The following is a 14,395-nucleotide window of genomic DNA, read 5'->3' as shown; positions in this document are numbered from 1 at the left end:
ATCTGTGCCCATTTACCCACAAGATAAAGAAGTGCTACTTTTTTTTTTTTTAAATACCTTTTTTATCTGATTTTTTTATCCAGTAATGAGCAGTAGAAGATCTTGTATTGCTTTCTGAATGGGAAAAAAACTCATTTAAAATTAATAGAATAGGCCTATTATCATAGTATTTCTTCTCTCTGGGTTTTTTTTTTCTGTATAACTATTAAAACATTTGTTAGCTCCCCTGCGCATTCAGCATTTAGATTATGGCCGCGCGTGGTGTTTAAGTGAGACAGGATGAGGGAGGGCTTTGCCTGTTGGGTTTGCTGGTTGTTTGACTGCAGGCGGAGCTGCTCCAGTGAATCCATCCTGCCTCTTCTCCCTCTCTTATCAGGCCATTGTGGCTAAATGAATGGATCACACTTCTTCATCTGAAGAGACGTTGCTTGTGCCCGTTTTATCAGTGCGCGCACTAATGGGGAATCTGAAAGGCGCTGGCTGCTGATGTGCCTGGCCAGGCTTTCGGCCTGGCGCTCCTGGACCGCTGCTCCAGGGTCCTCGAGCCTGCAGCGAGGCTGCGGTGTTTTCAGGCAGGATACGTGAGGCCTAAATTAGGGGAGTCACTGTCCTGTCCCCCCCTTCCCTTTGTCCCACAGCGGCCTCGTCCCTCTGCACAACGCCTGCTCCTACGGACACTACGAGGTCACCGAGCTGCTCCTCAAGGTAAGCGCGAGCATGCGCGTGCAGACACACACACACACACATACACACACCTCTGCTCACCATCATGCCCTGCGTGCCTTTCCCAGGTCCATTTATCATCAAAGTGAACAGCTGTAGGATGGTTCTGAGTCGATGAGTCTTCTGCAAAGGGCTGTAGGATGGTTCTGAGTCGATGAGTCTTCTGCAAAGGGCTGTAGGATGGTTCTGAGTCGATGAGTCTTCTGCAAAGGGCTGTAGGATGGTTCTGAGTCGATGAGTCTTCTGCAAAGGGCTGTAGGATGGTTCTGAGTCGATGAGTCTTCTGCAAAGGGCTGTAGGATGGTTCTGAGTCGATGAGTCTTCTGCAAAGGGCTGTAGGATGGTTCTGAGTCGATGAGTCTTCTGCAAAGGGCTATAGGATGGTTCTGAGTCAATGAGTCTTCTGCAAAGGGCTGTAGGATGGTTCTGAGTCGATGAGTCTTCTGCAAAGGGCTGTAGGATGGTTCTGAGTCAATGAGTCTTCTGCAAAGGGCTGTAGGATGGTTCTGAGTTGAGTCTTCTGCAAAGGGCTGTAGGATGGTTCTGAGTTGAGTCTTCTGCAAAGGGCTGTAGGATGGTTCTGAGTCGATGAGTCTTCTGCAAAGGGCTGTAGGATGGTTCTGAGTCGATGAGTCTTCTGCAAAGGGCTGTAGGATGGTTCTGAGTCGATGAGTCTTCTGCAAAGGGCTGTAGGATGGTTCTGAGTCGATGAGTCTTCTGCAAAGGGCTGTAGGATGGTTCTGAGTCGATGAGTCTTCTGCAAAGGGCTGTAGGATGGTTCTGAGTCGATGAGTCTTCTGCAAAGGGCTGTAGGATGGTTCTGAGTCGATGAGTCTTCTGCAAAGGGCTGTAGGATGGTTCTGAGCCGATGAGTCTTCTGCAAAGGGCTGTAGGATGGTTCTGAGTCGATGAGTCTTCTGCAAAGGGCTGTAGGATGGTTCTGAGTCGATGAGTATTCTGCAAAGGGCTGTAGGATGGTTCTGAGTTGAGTCTTCTGCAAAGGGCTGTAGGATGGTTCTGAGTCGATCAGTCTTCTGCAAAGGGCTGTAGGATGGTTCTGAGTCGATCAGTCTTCTGCAAAGGGCTGTAGGATGGTTCTGAGTCGATGAGTCTTCTGCAAAGCGCTGTAGGATGGTTCTGAGTCGATGAGTCTTCTGCAAAGGGCTGTAGGATGGTTCTGAGTCAATGAGCCACCTTAGATTTTCTGTGTTACTTCTTCTCATCATGGACTGGGGCTTCACCTGGAACCCACCTTCAAGGTTTTGATTTCCTGAGTGAGCGGAGTTGGGTATGTAAATGTAACCCCCCCCTCCCCCCCCCCCCCCCGCAGCACGGGGCCTGTGTAAACGCCATGGACCTGTGGCAGTTCACCCCGCTCCACGAGGCCGCCTCCAAGAACCGCGTGGAGGTGTGCTCCCTGCTGCTGAGTCACGGCGCCGACCCCACCCTCGCCAACTGCCACAGCAAGAGCGCCATCGACATGGCGCCTGCCCCCGAGCTCAAGGAGCGGCTCACCTGTGAGTTACCACACACACGCGCCTCACCTTTAACTACACACACCTCACCTGTGAGTTACTACACACACACGCCTCACCTTTAACTACACACACCTCACCTGTGAGTTACTACACACACACGCCTCACCTGTGAGTTACCACACACACACGCCTCACCTTTAACTACACACACCTCACCTGTGAGTTACTACACACGCACACCTCACCTGTGAGTTACTACACACACACGCCTCACCTTTAACTACACACACCTCACCTGTGAGTTACTACACACACACACCTCACCTTTAACTACACACACCTCACCTGTGAGTTACTACACACACACGCCTCACCTTTAACTACTCACACCTCACCTGTGAGTTACTACACACACACGCCTCACCTTTAACTACACACACCTCACCTGTGAGTTACTACACACACACGCCTCACCTTTAACTACACACACCTCACCTGTGAGTTACTACACACACACGCCTCACCTTTAACTACACACACCTCACCTGTGAGTTACTACACACACACGCCTCACCTTTAACTACACACACCTCACCTGTGAGTTACTACACACACACGCCTCACCTTTAACTACACACACCTCACCTGTGAGTTACTACACACACGCGCCTCACCTTTAACTACACACACCTCACCTGTGAGTTACTACACACACAAGCCTCACCTTTAACTACACACACCTCACCTGTGAGTTACTACACACTCACGCCTCACCTTTAACTACACACACCTCACCTGTGAGTTACTACACACACACGCCTCACCTTTAACTACACACACCTCACCTGTGAGTTACTACACACACACGCCTCACCTTTACCTACACACACCTCACCTGTGAGTTACTACACACACACGCTCTCTCACACACACATACACGCACACACGCTCGCACACACACGCACACACACATTGACACACACACACACACACGCTCTCTCACACACACACACACACGCACACACACACGCTCTCTAACACACACTCGCACACACACACTCTCTCACACACACACACACACACACACGCACACACACACGCTCGCACACACTCAGCACCCACACAAAGACACATTCTCCAGCGACAGTAGAGTTCCTCTCGTGTCTAATCTGCCTCTGACTGTGTAGTGAAGCACGCAGAGTTGGTGGGGTCTGTCAGGGCGTGTTAAGCTCAGTGCAGCGCGGGATCACTGCGGCCGATGGCTTCCAGCGCATGACACTGCTTCCCTGCCGTGAAACATTGAGATCCCGCCCAGCAGCCTGTGAGAAAGGGCCCGGGGGGATCTGTGGGGGCTCCTGCCCGACATGGGCACATGTATACTGCATGAGCGTCGGGCGCGGGGTACGTCCCACAGACTGGAAACCGGATGGCTCCCTGTGCCCCGCCGGGGGGAGCGTGGGGGTCAGCAGGGGGTCCTTGCGGGTTTTGGGAAGAATGCCTGCTGCCTCTTGAGGCCACGGCTGTCGGTGCTGCTGTAGCAGCAGGCCGCTAATGCTCTGATTGGTGACCTCAGAGGGAGGGGGAATTGTGTTGGCAAATGAAAGCGCCCGCCTGAAGTTTCAGATCACGGTCCTTCAGGAGTCGTCCCCTGTCGCTGTGGTGGTGCTGCTGGGTTGCCAGAGCGACAGGGAGTGGTGAAGGTTTGGGTACAGCTGGGCTTCAGGCGTGCAATAGCTCCAGGTCTGAGTCTAAACAGCCTGTTGGGGGTCAGAGGTCATCCAGGTCAAATCTGGCTGACATGCTGGTCACCAGTCGGCACCCTGAGCCGACCAGAGGAGGATGGGTTTCCCCCTTGAGCCTGGCTCCTTCCAAGGTTTCTCCCCATCTGCCACAGGGAGTTTTTCCTTGCCACTGTTGCCCTAGGCTTGCTCCTGTGGGGGTTTAGGCTAGGGTTGTCTGTAAAGCGTATTGTGACAACTGTTGTGAAATACGCTATACAAATAAAATTTGATTGATTGATTGATTGATTGATCCACATTACTGAGCGCAGCCTATGGAGTGCTACAGAGCTGCAGAGTGGAGCTGTGCTCAGACAGAGCGATGTGATTTGTCCTGATTACTCTGCAAACACTAATTTTCTGGCCGTAAGTGCCTCTGGGGGCCACTAGTGTTAGTGTTTGGCTTTACTGCTGAACATTTACTCCTGACTCAGCTGTCAGAGAGGGTAAAAGCTCTTGGTGTGTGTGTGTGTGTGTGTGTGTGTGTGTGTTTATGACTGAGGCTTATGAGTTCTCTGCCTCTGGCTGAGAGACGTTTAGGGTCTGAAAACCCATCTTTCCTGTGAAGAATTCATCTGAAAAAAAAAAAGTAAAATCCTGAGTTGTTTAAACCTGGGTTGCATATTGTTGTTTTTACCCTTGAGACAGAAGCATCACATTATTGTCTTCGGTGAAACGCTCACAATTATAAATACACTTTTAAACGTAAGCCGCTAGCCCACCTTAGCGAAGGATGCTGACTCATCAAACGATAGCTTCGGCAGGTCTACGATCCCATCAGCCTCTGGGGTTTGGGGACTGATGGGATCTTTAATCTCAAAGCACTCTCACTGCAGGTGGTCCAATTTCAGCTTGTGAGGTTATCTGAATTTAAAGTGCATTTTACACATGCTTCTAACACCCTTCACAGAAACGTGGATAAAAATTAGATTTAAGCGACTCCATTAAAAAAAAAAAACAATCTAAGTGTAATAACAGTAGCGTGATATGGAATATAATAATTAAAATGTGGAAAAATTAAACACACTTTGCAAAAAATTAGCTGTTAAGAATGTGAAACACAAAAACACACTGTAATTGTACATTTTTATATAACCAAGAAAAAAAATCTCGTAAAAGTGTTGCTGAAAGAAATGTTAACATGTCTCTCTCACTCTGTCTCCTCCTCCCTCCCTCTCGCTCTCTTTCTCTCTCCCTTTTTTCTCCTCGTCTCCTACCCTCTCTGCCCCCTCTCTCTCTTTCTTGCTCCCTTCTCTCTCCCTTCTCCCTCTGCCTTTTGTCTCCCCCCCCTCTCTCCCCCACTCTCTCTCCCCCCCCCCCCCCCCCTCCTTACCTGGCAGATGAGTTCAAGGGCCAATCCCTCCTGCAGGCTGCCCGTGAGGCAGACATGGCCAAGGTGAAGAAGACCCTCGCCCTGGAGATCATCAACTTCAAGCACCCGCAGTCCCACGAGACGGCGCTGGTGAGTCCCAGCCGCTCACAGCTCTGTAACGATGCGATACGTTACTCATGGGGGCTTATTAGGGATGCACCCATGTATCAACCAACGGCTGCTATCTGCCGATAAATTAACAATCTGCACAATCCACTGATCCAATGAACATCCGACGGTCAGCTACCACTATGTCCTGTCAGGCGAAAGGAAAGAAGTTCACTACTTATTTGTAATCCGAGGATTGTTTTTCAGTTGCCAATCAGATACAAAAATGATTGCACACTGTTTTCCATATTCAGTGTTTCCCTTATAATTGCTGCCGGACTGACAAAATCCTGTTTTAAAATGTCAGAAATAATAGCAAATATCTCTCCATTTGGAAATCAATAATCATTGGTGCTCGGGAGCCGTGCGGGGCACTGTTCTGAGACGTAAGTCGAGCTCGATGTTGTTGCCTGGGAAACTCGATGCGATGACAGCGGAGTCATGCTGGCTTTCTGTATCTGTCTTCTCCAAGGCATCTCAGTGAAAGTAAGTTTCTGATGTTTTCTTGTGGAACCGCAGTGTCGTTGTATGACTCTTGTTTGCGCTGTCAATAGTCTTGACTATACAGAGCAAACATAAATTTGAACACAAATATGAATAGCAGAACGCCTGCTGCACCACCCGACCGCGCCAATATGCCACCCTGCGTGTGCCCGCGTCTGTTTATGGGTTTTTCGATGCTGGGCACGGGGCCTGAAAAAAAATTCTCGGGGAAACACTGATATTCCAGGAATGCATTTTCAGTTGGAGGAATGCATTTTATTTAACATATTTCAGGAATACACGTTGTGTTGAAGGAATCCATTTTATGTTGCATGAGTGTGAAGAAATGTCATTATCGTTGCTGGATTACTTTTGTGTTTTTTTAGAATGGCAAGATTTTAAACAGTTGAACAAAAAATGTATGGAAGCTGTACCACCAAACTTCCGCCGATGTTCCCCCCAAATAATCAGAAATCAGTATCGGCCAGAAATGTTCATATTGGGGCATCCCCTGGATTTCTAGCACAATAATACAGGACTTGTAGAACTCAGGTCTCAGAGATGCGTTATAAAGCAGTGATACATTACACTACACTGCAGTTTTATGGCTCAGTAATACCCTACTTACAGAGCCCGTGTCTCAGAGACGGTCTACGAACATAAAACATATTGGGATTTATAACATAACTAATACCTTACATATATCCCTGCAGAAGTCAGGCCGCAGAGATGGGTTTATAACATAGTAATGCATTACATATAAGGATTTATCACACAATAAAACCCTGCTTATAGAACAAAGGCCTCAGAGATGGCTTTATAACATAGTAATGCATTACATATAAGGATTTATCACACAATAAAACCCTGCTTATAGAACAAAGGCCTCAGAGATGGCTTTATAACATAGTAATGCATTACATATAAGGATTTATCACACAATAAAACCCTGCTTATAGAACAAAGGCCTCAGAGATGGCTTTATAACATAGTAATGCATTACATATAAGGATTTATCACACAATAAAACCCTGCTTATAGAACAAAGGCCTCAGAGATGGTGTACTAGAGATAATACATTTAAACCTACAGGGATTCATTACTTAATACCCTGCATGTATACCCAAGGAACCCAGGCCTCAGCGTCGGGTTTATAACATAGTAATAATTCCACATAGGGCAGGGGTGTCAAACTAAGGTCTGCTGGTTTTTGGTGCATTTCAGCACGAGTGATTCATTCAAGTCATTGATTAGCTAAAGAGTCCACACACTTTGTTCTCAAGGCCTTAATTAGCTTCCGCCTGAAAGGAAACCACAAATACCAGCAGACACTGCAGCCCTCCAGGCCTGAAGTTTGACACCCCTGATGTAGGGGTTTGTAACATAGTACCTTGCGTATAGACCTGCTGAACCCAGGACTAAGTGATGTGTTTATAGCATAGCAATACGTTGGATTTAGGGGTTTATAACATGAGTAATTCCTTGTGTATAGACACGAGGAACCCAGGACTCCGTGATGGTTTATAACACAGTAATGCATCAGGTATAGTGAGCTACACAATGGAGAAGACATTAATGGCGGCGGGTTGGTTTATCCTCTGTCTCTGCAGCACTGCGCAGTGGCCTCCCCGCACCCCAAACGCAAGCAGGTGACCGAGCTGCTGCTGCGCAAAGGAGCCAACGTCAACGAGAAGAACAAAGAGTGAGTCCCAGCCCGAGACACCGACTCAAACAGGAAGCTCAAACACCTGCCCTCTGAGACTCTCTTTTCTCTGAGACACTGAATCAGGCATTGCTCTTCTCTGGGATACTGACTCTTAACTACCATCTCCTTTTCCCTCTCTCTTTGTGTTTCTCTCTCTCTCTCTGCAGTTTTATGACCGCTCTTCATGTTGCTGCAGAGAGGGCTCACAATGACATTGTGGAGGTTCTGCAGAAACACGGAGCCAAGGTACTGTACTCACAGTCTACTCAGGCCCTTCTCACATTCAACTCATGCTTTACTCATTCAACACACACTACACACATGGTACTCACAGTCTACTCAGGCCCTTCTCACATTCAACTCATGCTTTACTCATTCAACACACACTACACACATGGTACTCACAGTCTACTCAGGCCCTTCTCACATTCAACTCATGCTTTACTCATTCAGCACGCACTACGCACATGGTACTCAAGGTCTACTCAGGCTCTTCTCACATTCAACTCATGCTTTACTCATTCAGCACACACTACACACATGGTACTCACAGTCTACTCAGGCCCTTCTCACATTCAACTCATGCTTTACTCATTCAGCACACACTACACACATGGTACTCGCAGTCCTCTCACGCACGACTCGCTCTACACACACTACACACATACTGCTTGCACTCTACTCGCGGTACTCATTCTCTACAAATCGTATGCGCTTGCTACACACACACTCCTCGCTCCACACACGCTCCGCACACAGCTCCTCCTCACCGTGTAGCTTCAGTACGCTGTAAATCCCGTCCGTCCCACAGGTAGCAGGACTTTCTCTGAGATATTGAGCTCCTCAGCCTGCTCTCTGTTTGCCTTTGATGAGGAGTAATAAGATTAGCATCTGAAAAGGAAAGCACTCCGTATTAAAACATTGATTCAAATCAAGCGATGCGATGAGACAGTATGGCTTCCCTTCCTTCTCTGCCTGGCGAGAGGCAGGTTTCTGTCCGTCGGGCGCTTTTCTGGAGTCCCAGCCCGTTAAAGAGGAGCGTCTTTTATAGCGCTGCTTCCCCGGTAGCGCAGTCCATCACGGGCCGGCTCTCCCAGAGCGCTCGCTCTCTCAGATAGGAGCCGATCGCTCGATCACGGTCAGCGCTCAGGAGCGCGCTCCCCACACCTGAGCCGGACGAGGGCCGCCGCACGCTCGCCCTGCCTCTCGGATCCTTTCTTACCCACGATGCCTTTCTGAGCGCGGGCCGGGGACGGCGCAGGGTTGAGATGAGACTGAAGACGTCCAGTGAAGCGCCTCCCCGAGTCGCCTCTTTCTCATCACCCAGAACCCGCGCTGTTGTGATGAGATCCTGGCGGCTCTCCCTGACACACGCGGGCCGGGGGGGCGCTTTGCTGCCACGGGGTGACGTGCCCCCCCACCCCCCAGTCTCCCTGACTATTCGTTTCAGGTCTGGATCAGCACCTGATTAAGTTGCACAACTGTTTGTGAAGACTGTCTTAGCGACAGAGTAATAGCACTCTGTACAGGATTCGTCTGAAACCGGCAAGGCATTTGCATAGTTTGACTAAACCCTGAAGGCCTCAGTGTGACTAATGGAGTGGACTGTTGCACACTCTGGCGGTCGGCTGGAATTTTGTCATCTGATTCACCAATCCCAGCGATGAGGTGCAGAGCAACAGGAAATGACCCGAGAAGCCGATCCCTCAGATGAGTGTCAGTATTAGGCTATACGAATGGACCCAGGGACAGCTGGCTCCTCCTGTTGAACAGATGGCAGCCAATCAGGCGTGACATTGAACCCATGGGGGCGGTCCTCAGAAAATGACACATCCGCTTGGCTCAGTTCATGCGGACACCTGCACTTAATTCATATTCCTTTAATTCATTTCAAATCCAGTGTCCTCGGGTACAGACCCAAAACAAACATGCTGTGTATACATACTCTGCACACACACACACACACACGCATTCATACATTTATGCGCTTATATGTGTATGTTTATGTACACATACTCGCGCAGATATGTACTCACACACACACACACATGCACACACACAAACACACACACACATCTCTCCTCCAGTGCAGCTGAAGCTATAGAACAGCCTGCGGGCACAGCTGATTAATTCATGTTTGAGTTCACTTAAAATGGGCAGGTCTAGAATCACTGCACCACTCCTCATCTCTCCATCCTGCCCCGGGTCGGCATGGAGATGCTGCAGGGGGCGGGGTATGGCATGGGCGGGAGGGGCAGAACAGGGCGGAGCTGTGGCAAGGTCTGAGGTGGTTCAGGATCTGTGGTATTGCTAACAGTATGTGATGGTTTGTGTGGTGTATTTGATGCTAACAGTATGTGGCGGTTTGTGTGGTGTATTTGGTGCTAACAGTATGTGATGGTTTGTGTGGTGTATTTGGTGCTAACAGTATGTGATGGTTTGTGTGGTGCAGTTGATGCTAACAGTATGTGATGGTTTGTGTGGTGCAGTTGGTGCTAACAGTATGTGATGGTTTGTGTGGTGTATTTGGTGCTAACAGTATGTGATGGTTTGTGTGGTGTATTTGGTGTTAACAGTATGTGATGGTTTGTGTGGTGCAGTTGATGCTAACAGTATGTGATGGTTTGTGTGGTGTATTTGGTGCTAACAGTATGTGATGGTTTGTGTGGTGCAGTTGGTGCTAACAGTATGTGATGGTTTGTGTGGTGTATTTGATGCTAACAGTATGTGATGGTTTGTGTGGTGTATTTGGTGATAACAGTATGTGATGGTTTGTGTGGTGTATTTGATGCTAACAGTATGTGATGGTTTGTGTGGTGTATTTGGTGCTAACAGTATGTGATGGTTTGTGTGGTGCAGTTGATGCTAACAGTATGTGATGGTTTGTGTGGTGTATTTGGTGCTAACAGTATGTGATGGTTTGTGTGGTGTATTTGGTTCTAACAGTATGTGATGGTTTGTGTGGTGTATTTGGTTCTAACAGTATGTGATGGTTTGTGTGGTGTATTTGGTTCTAACAGTATGTGACGGTTTGTGTGGTGCAGTTGGTGCTAACAGTATGTGATGGTTTGTGTGGTGTATTTGATGCTAACAGTATGTGATGGTTTGTGTGGTGCAGTTGATGCTAACAGTATGTGATGGTTTGTGTGGTGTATTTGATGCTAACAGTATGTGATGGTTTGTGTGGTGTATTTGATGCTAACAGTATGTGATGGTTTGTGTGGTGCAGTTGATGCTAACAGTATGTGATGGTTTGTGTGGTGCAGTTGATGCTAACAGTATGTGATGGTTTGTGTGGTGCAGTTGATGCTAACAGTATGTGATGGTTTGTGTGGTGTATTTGATGCTAACAGTATGTGATGGTTTGTGTGGTGTATTTAGTGCTAACAGTATGTGATGGTTTGTGTGGTGTATTTGGAGCTAACAGTATGTGATGGTTTGTGTGGTGTATTTGATGCTAACAGTATGTGATGGTTTGTGTGGTGTATTTGGAGCTAACAGTATGTGATGGTTTGTGTGGTGTATTTAGTGCTAACAGTATGTGATGGTTTGGGTGGTGTATTTGATGCTAACAGTATGTGATGGTTTGTGTGGTGTATTTGGTGTTAACAGTATGTGATGGTTTGTGTGGTGTATTTGGTGCTGACAGTATGTGACGGTTTGTGTGGTGTATTTGGCGCTGGCAGGAGGTAATGGTTTGTGTGGGCCCTTGTGCTTGCAGGTGAACGCCCTGGACACGCTGGGGCAGACTGCCCTGCACAGGGCCGCTCTGGCGGGGCACCTCCAGACCTGCAGGCTGCTGCTGAGCTACGGGGCCGACCCCGCCATCGTCTCCCTGCAGGGCTTCACCGCCGCGCAGATGGGCAACGAGGCCGTGCAGCAGATCCTCAACGGTACTGTGTGCGTGCGTGCGTGCGTGCGTGCGTGCGTGCGTGCGTGCGTGCGTGCGTGTGTGTGCGCGTGCACGTGCGAGTGTGTGTGTGTGTGTGTGTGTGTGTGTGTGTGTGTGTGTGTGCTTGTGTGCGTGTGCGTGTATGTGTGTGCGTGTGTGTGTGTGTTTGTGTGTGTGTGTGTGTGTGTGTGTGTGCTTGTGTATGTGTGTGTATCCTTACCGATATTCTGGCCAGCAAAATATATAAATAAATAAATATATATAAAAATAAATAATAAAGAAGTAACATTTATTGGCAAAAGCCTAAATAACGGCTCTTAGAGTTTCAAATATCACGTCTTACTCAGCCTGTGCGTGAAGTGTCTGAGCTCTGAGTGCTCCAGCGCTCCTCATTTTGTGGTAGTCCGTCCCTGTGAAGTTATCCGGGTGCAGGTCTGTCTGCTTCCTGCCCTGCCCTGTCCTGCCCTGTCCTGCCCTGTCCTGCCCTGTCCTGCCCTGTCCTGTCCTGTCCTGCCCTGTCCTGCCCTGTCCTGCCCTGTCCTGCCCTATCCTGTCCTGGCTGCGCTGCGCCTCCTCTGTCCTCCTTTATCCCCCGGCCAGAGGCTCGTTCACCGCTGCTTTATACATCTCCCTCGCCTCGGCTCAGAAGCACAGCAGCATCTTTATCACCACACATCACCACACATCACCCCGCTGCACCAAGCAGCCATTTCTGTCGCCTCAGAGCCACAGCGAGAAGCTGTCAGCCAGAGGAGGAGGAGGAGGAGGAGGAGGTCACGCGGCTGATGGAAATCTCTAGATGCTCTCTAGAAGCGTACGAGATGTTCGGGTTCGAGTCAGCCGCTGCCCACCTCTGTGCCGAGAAATATTATCCTGCGAATGAAAGGACAGCCACGGCTGTCGCAGCCATAGTGTCCTTTTGTTTCTGCCTGTTATGTTCGCTCTCTGAGAGCATGATGCCCTTGAATAGGCCTGAGGATGAGTTTGCCATGATGACTAAATTGCTGTTTTATTATCTTGTTGTTAAATGCATTATTATGCACTGTAGGCAAAAGCCAATTAAGGCATCTTCTGCTATCTGAATGAGCATATTCACCGCGGTAGGTTGCAGAATCAGCCAAACACATTTTTATCATCTTTATTCATTAAGAGCTGATTCCTCTGTAAGAAAAAATGTTTCAGTAAACAACTTCAGAAGCAGGGTTTGTGCACACACTTTGCTTGCTAATGCAAATAGCCTTTTTTTAACCTAGTTCATCCTGTTGTCATAACTACATTTGTATATTTCATATGCATATTTCATCTTTGATGATTGTTGTTTTCAGATGGTTTGAATGAATAGTTCCAATAGCCAGAAGATAATGTTGCTTATTGTTAAATACCTCTGCCTATTGTGTGCCCATTAATAACAGACATAGCCGAAAATGAATCATTCATCTGACAAACTGGAATCTTTTCATACACAGCAAAAAAAAAATTATAAGAATTTTTTCTAAATTCCTCATGAAAACTGTTTGTCTATGTGTGTGTGTGAGTATGTCTGTGTGTGTATGTGTATTTCTGTATATTTCTGTGTGTGTGTGTGTGTGTGTTTTGAAGTTTGAGGTACTGCTCTCTGTCCTTGGTTGTCTTTATCTTAAGCAGCTCCTGGATAATGATGTTCCTCTCATTCGATCTAAACTGTGAGGAGAGCACTTAGATCAGTACCTGTCGGTGGTTATTAAGCGCTTGATATTTACACAGACAGCATCACACGCTTTGTACACAGTATTATCTCACTGTGTAAATAAAGTGGCAGCGCGGCGTGAATTAATTTTCCCCCTCCGTCCTTCAGAAAACATTCCGGTGCGGAACACTGATGTTGATTACCGGCTTCTGGAAGCGGCCAAAGCTGGCGACCTGGACACTGTGAAGGTAAGGACTCCGACACCTGACCTTTACCTGACCCTCACATAAGTCCTCCTGACCTTTACCTGACCCTCACATAAGTCCTCCTGACCTTTACCTGACCCTCACATAAGGCCTTCTGACCTTTACCTGACCCTCACATAAGGCCTTCTGACCTTTACCTGACCCTCACATAAGTCCTCCTGACCTTTACCTGACCCTCACATAAGTCCTCCTGACCTTTACCTGACCCTCACATAAGGCCTTCTGACCTTTACCTGACCCTCACATAAGTTTACCTGACCTTTACCTGACCCTCACATAAGGCCTTCTGACCTTTACCTGACCCTCACATAAGGCCTTCTGACCTTTACCTGACCCTCACATAAGGCCTCCTGACCTTTACCTGACCCTCACATAAGGCCTTCTGACCTTTACCTGACCCTCACATAAGGCCTTCTGACCTTTACCTGACCCTCACATAAGGCCTTCTGACCTTTACCTGACCCTCACATAAGGCCTTCTGACCTTTACCTGACCCTCACATAAGGCCTCCTGACCTTTACCTGACCCTCACATAAGGCCTTCTGACCTTTACCTGACCCTCACATAAGGCCTTCTGACCTTTACCTGACCTTCACATAAGGCCTTCTGACCTTTACCTGACCCTCACATAAGGCCTTCTGACCTTTACCTGACCTTCACATAAGGCCTTCTGACCTTTACCTGACCCTCACATAAGTCCTCCTGACCTTTACCTGACCTTCACATAAGGCCTTCTGACCTCTACCTGACCCTCACATAAGGCCTCCTGACCTTTACCTGATCTTTAGTGGTCTGCTCAGTGGTATGGTTTGGGTGTATTTTGGCATGGTTTGGCAGTGCTGTGGTTAGGTGCATTTTGGCATGGTTTGGTGGTGCTGTGGTTGGGTGCGGTTTGGCATGGTTTGGCAGTGTTGTGGTTAGGTG

At 48.2% G+C, this 14,395-nt stretch overlaps 1 protein-coding gene across 2 annotated transcripts in view; it reads left to right on the top strand.

Annotated features, from left to right (window-relative positions):
• The window catches only part of tnksa (tankyrase, TRF1-interacting ankyrin-related ADP-ribose polymerase a), a 144,177-nt gene that overhangs the window by 111,123 nt on the left and 18,659 nt on the right, over positions 1 to 14,395 (top strand). For both annotated transcript variants that reach the window (XM_035389761.1, XM_035389762.1), the window contains 7 exons: positions 639 to 705; positions 2,054 to 2,240; positions 5,320 to 5,441; positions 7,553 to 7,644; positions 7,815 to 7,893; positions 11,369 to 11,540; positions 13,374 to 13,453. In XM_035389761.1, the coding sequence (XP_035245652.1) occupies positions 639 to 705; positions 2,054 to 2,240; positions 5,320 to 5,441; positions 7,553 to 7,644; positions 7,815 to 7,893; positions 11,369 to 11,540; positions 13,374 to 13,453 (799 nt within the window). The remainder of the gene's footprint in view (positions 1 to 638; positions 706 to 2,053; positions 2,241 to 5,319; positions 5,442 to 7,552; positions 7,645 to 7,814; positions 7,894 to 11,368; positions 11,541 to 13,373; positions 13,454 to 14,395) is intronic.

This window comes from Anguilla anguilla, chromosome 14 (assembly GCF_013347855.1).
Source record: "Anguilla anguilla isolate fAngAng1 chromosome 14, fAngAng1.pri, whole genome shotgun sequence".
Classification (NCBI taxonomy): domain Eukaryota; kingdom Metazoa; phylum Chordata; class Actinopteri; order Anguilliformes; family Anguillidae; genus Anguilla; species Anguilla anguilla.
Note: the sequence above shows the minus strand (reverse complement) of the source record. Positions and strands in the feature narration are given on the sequence as shown.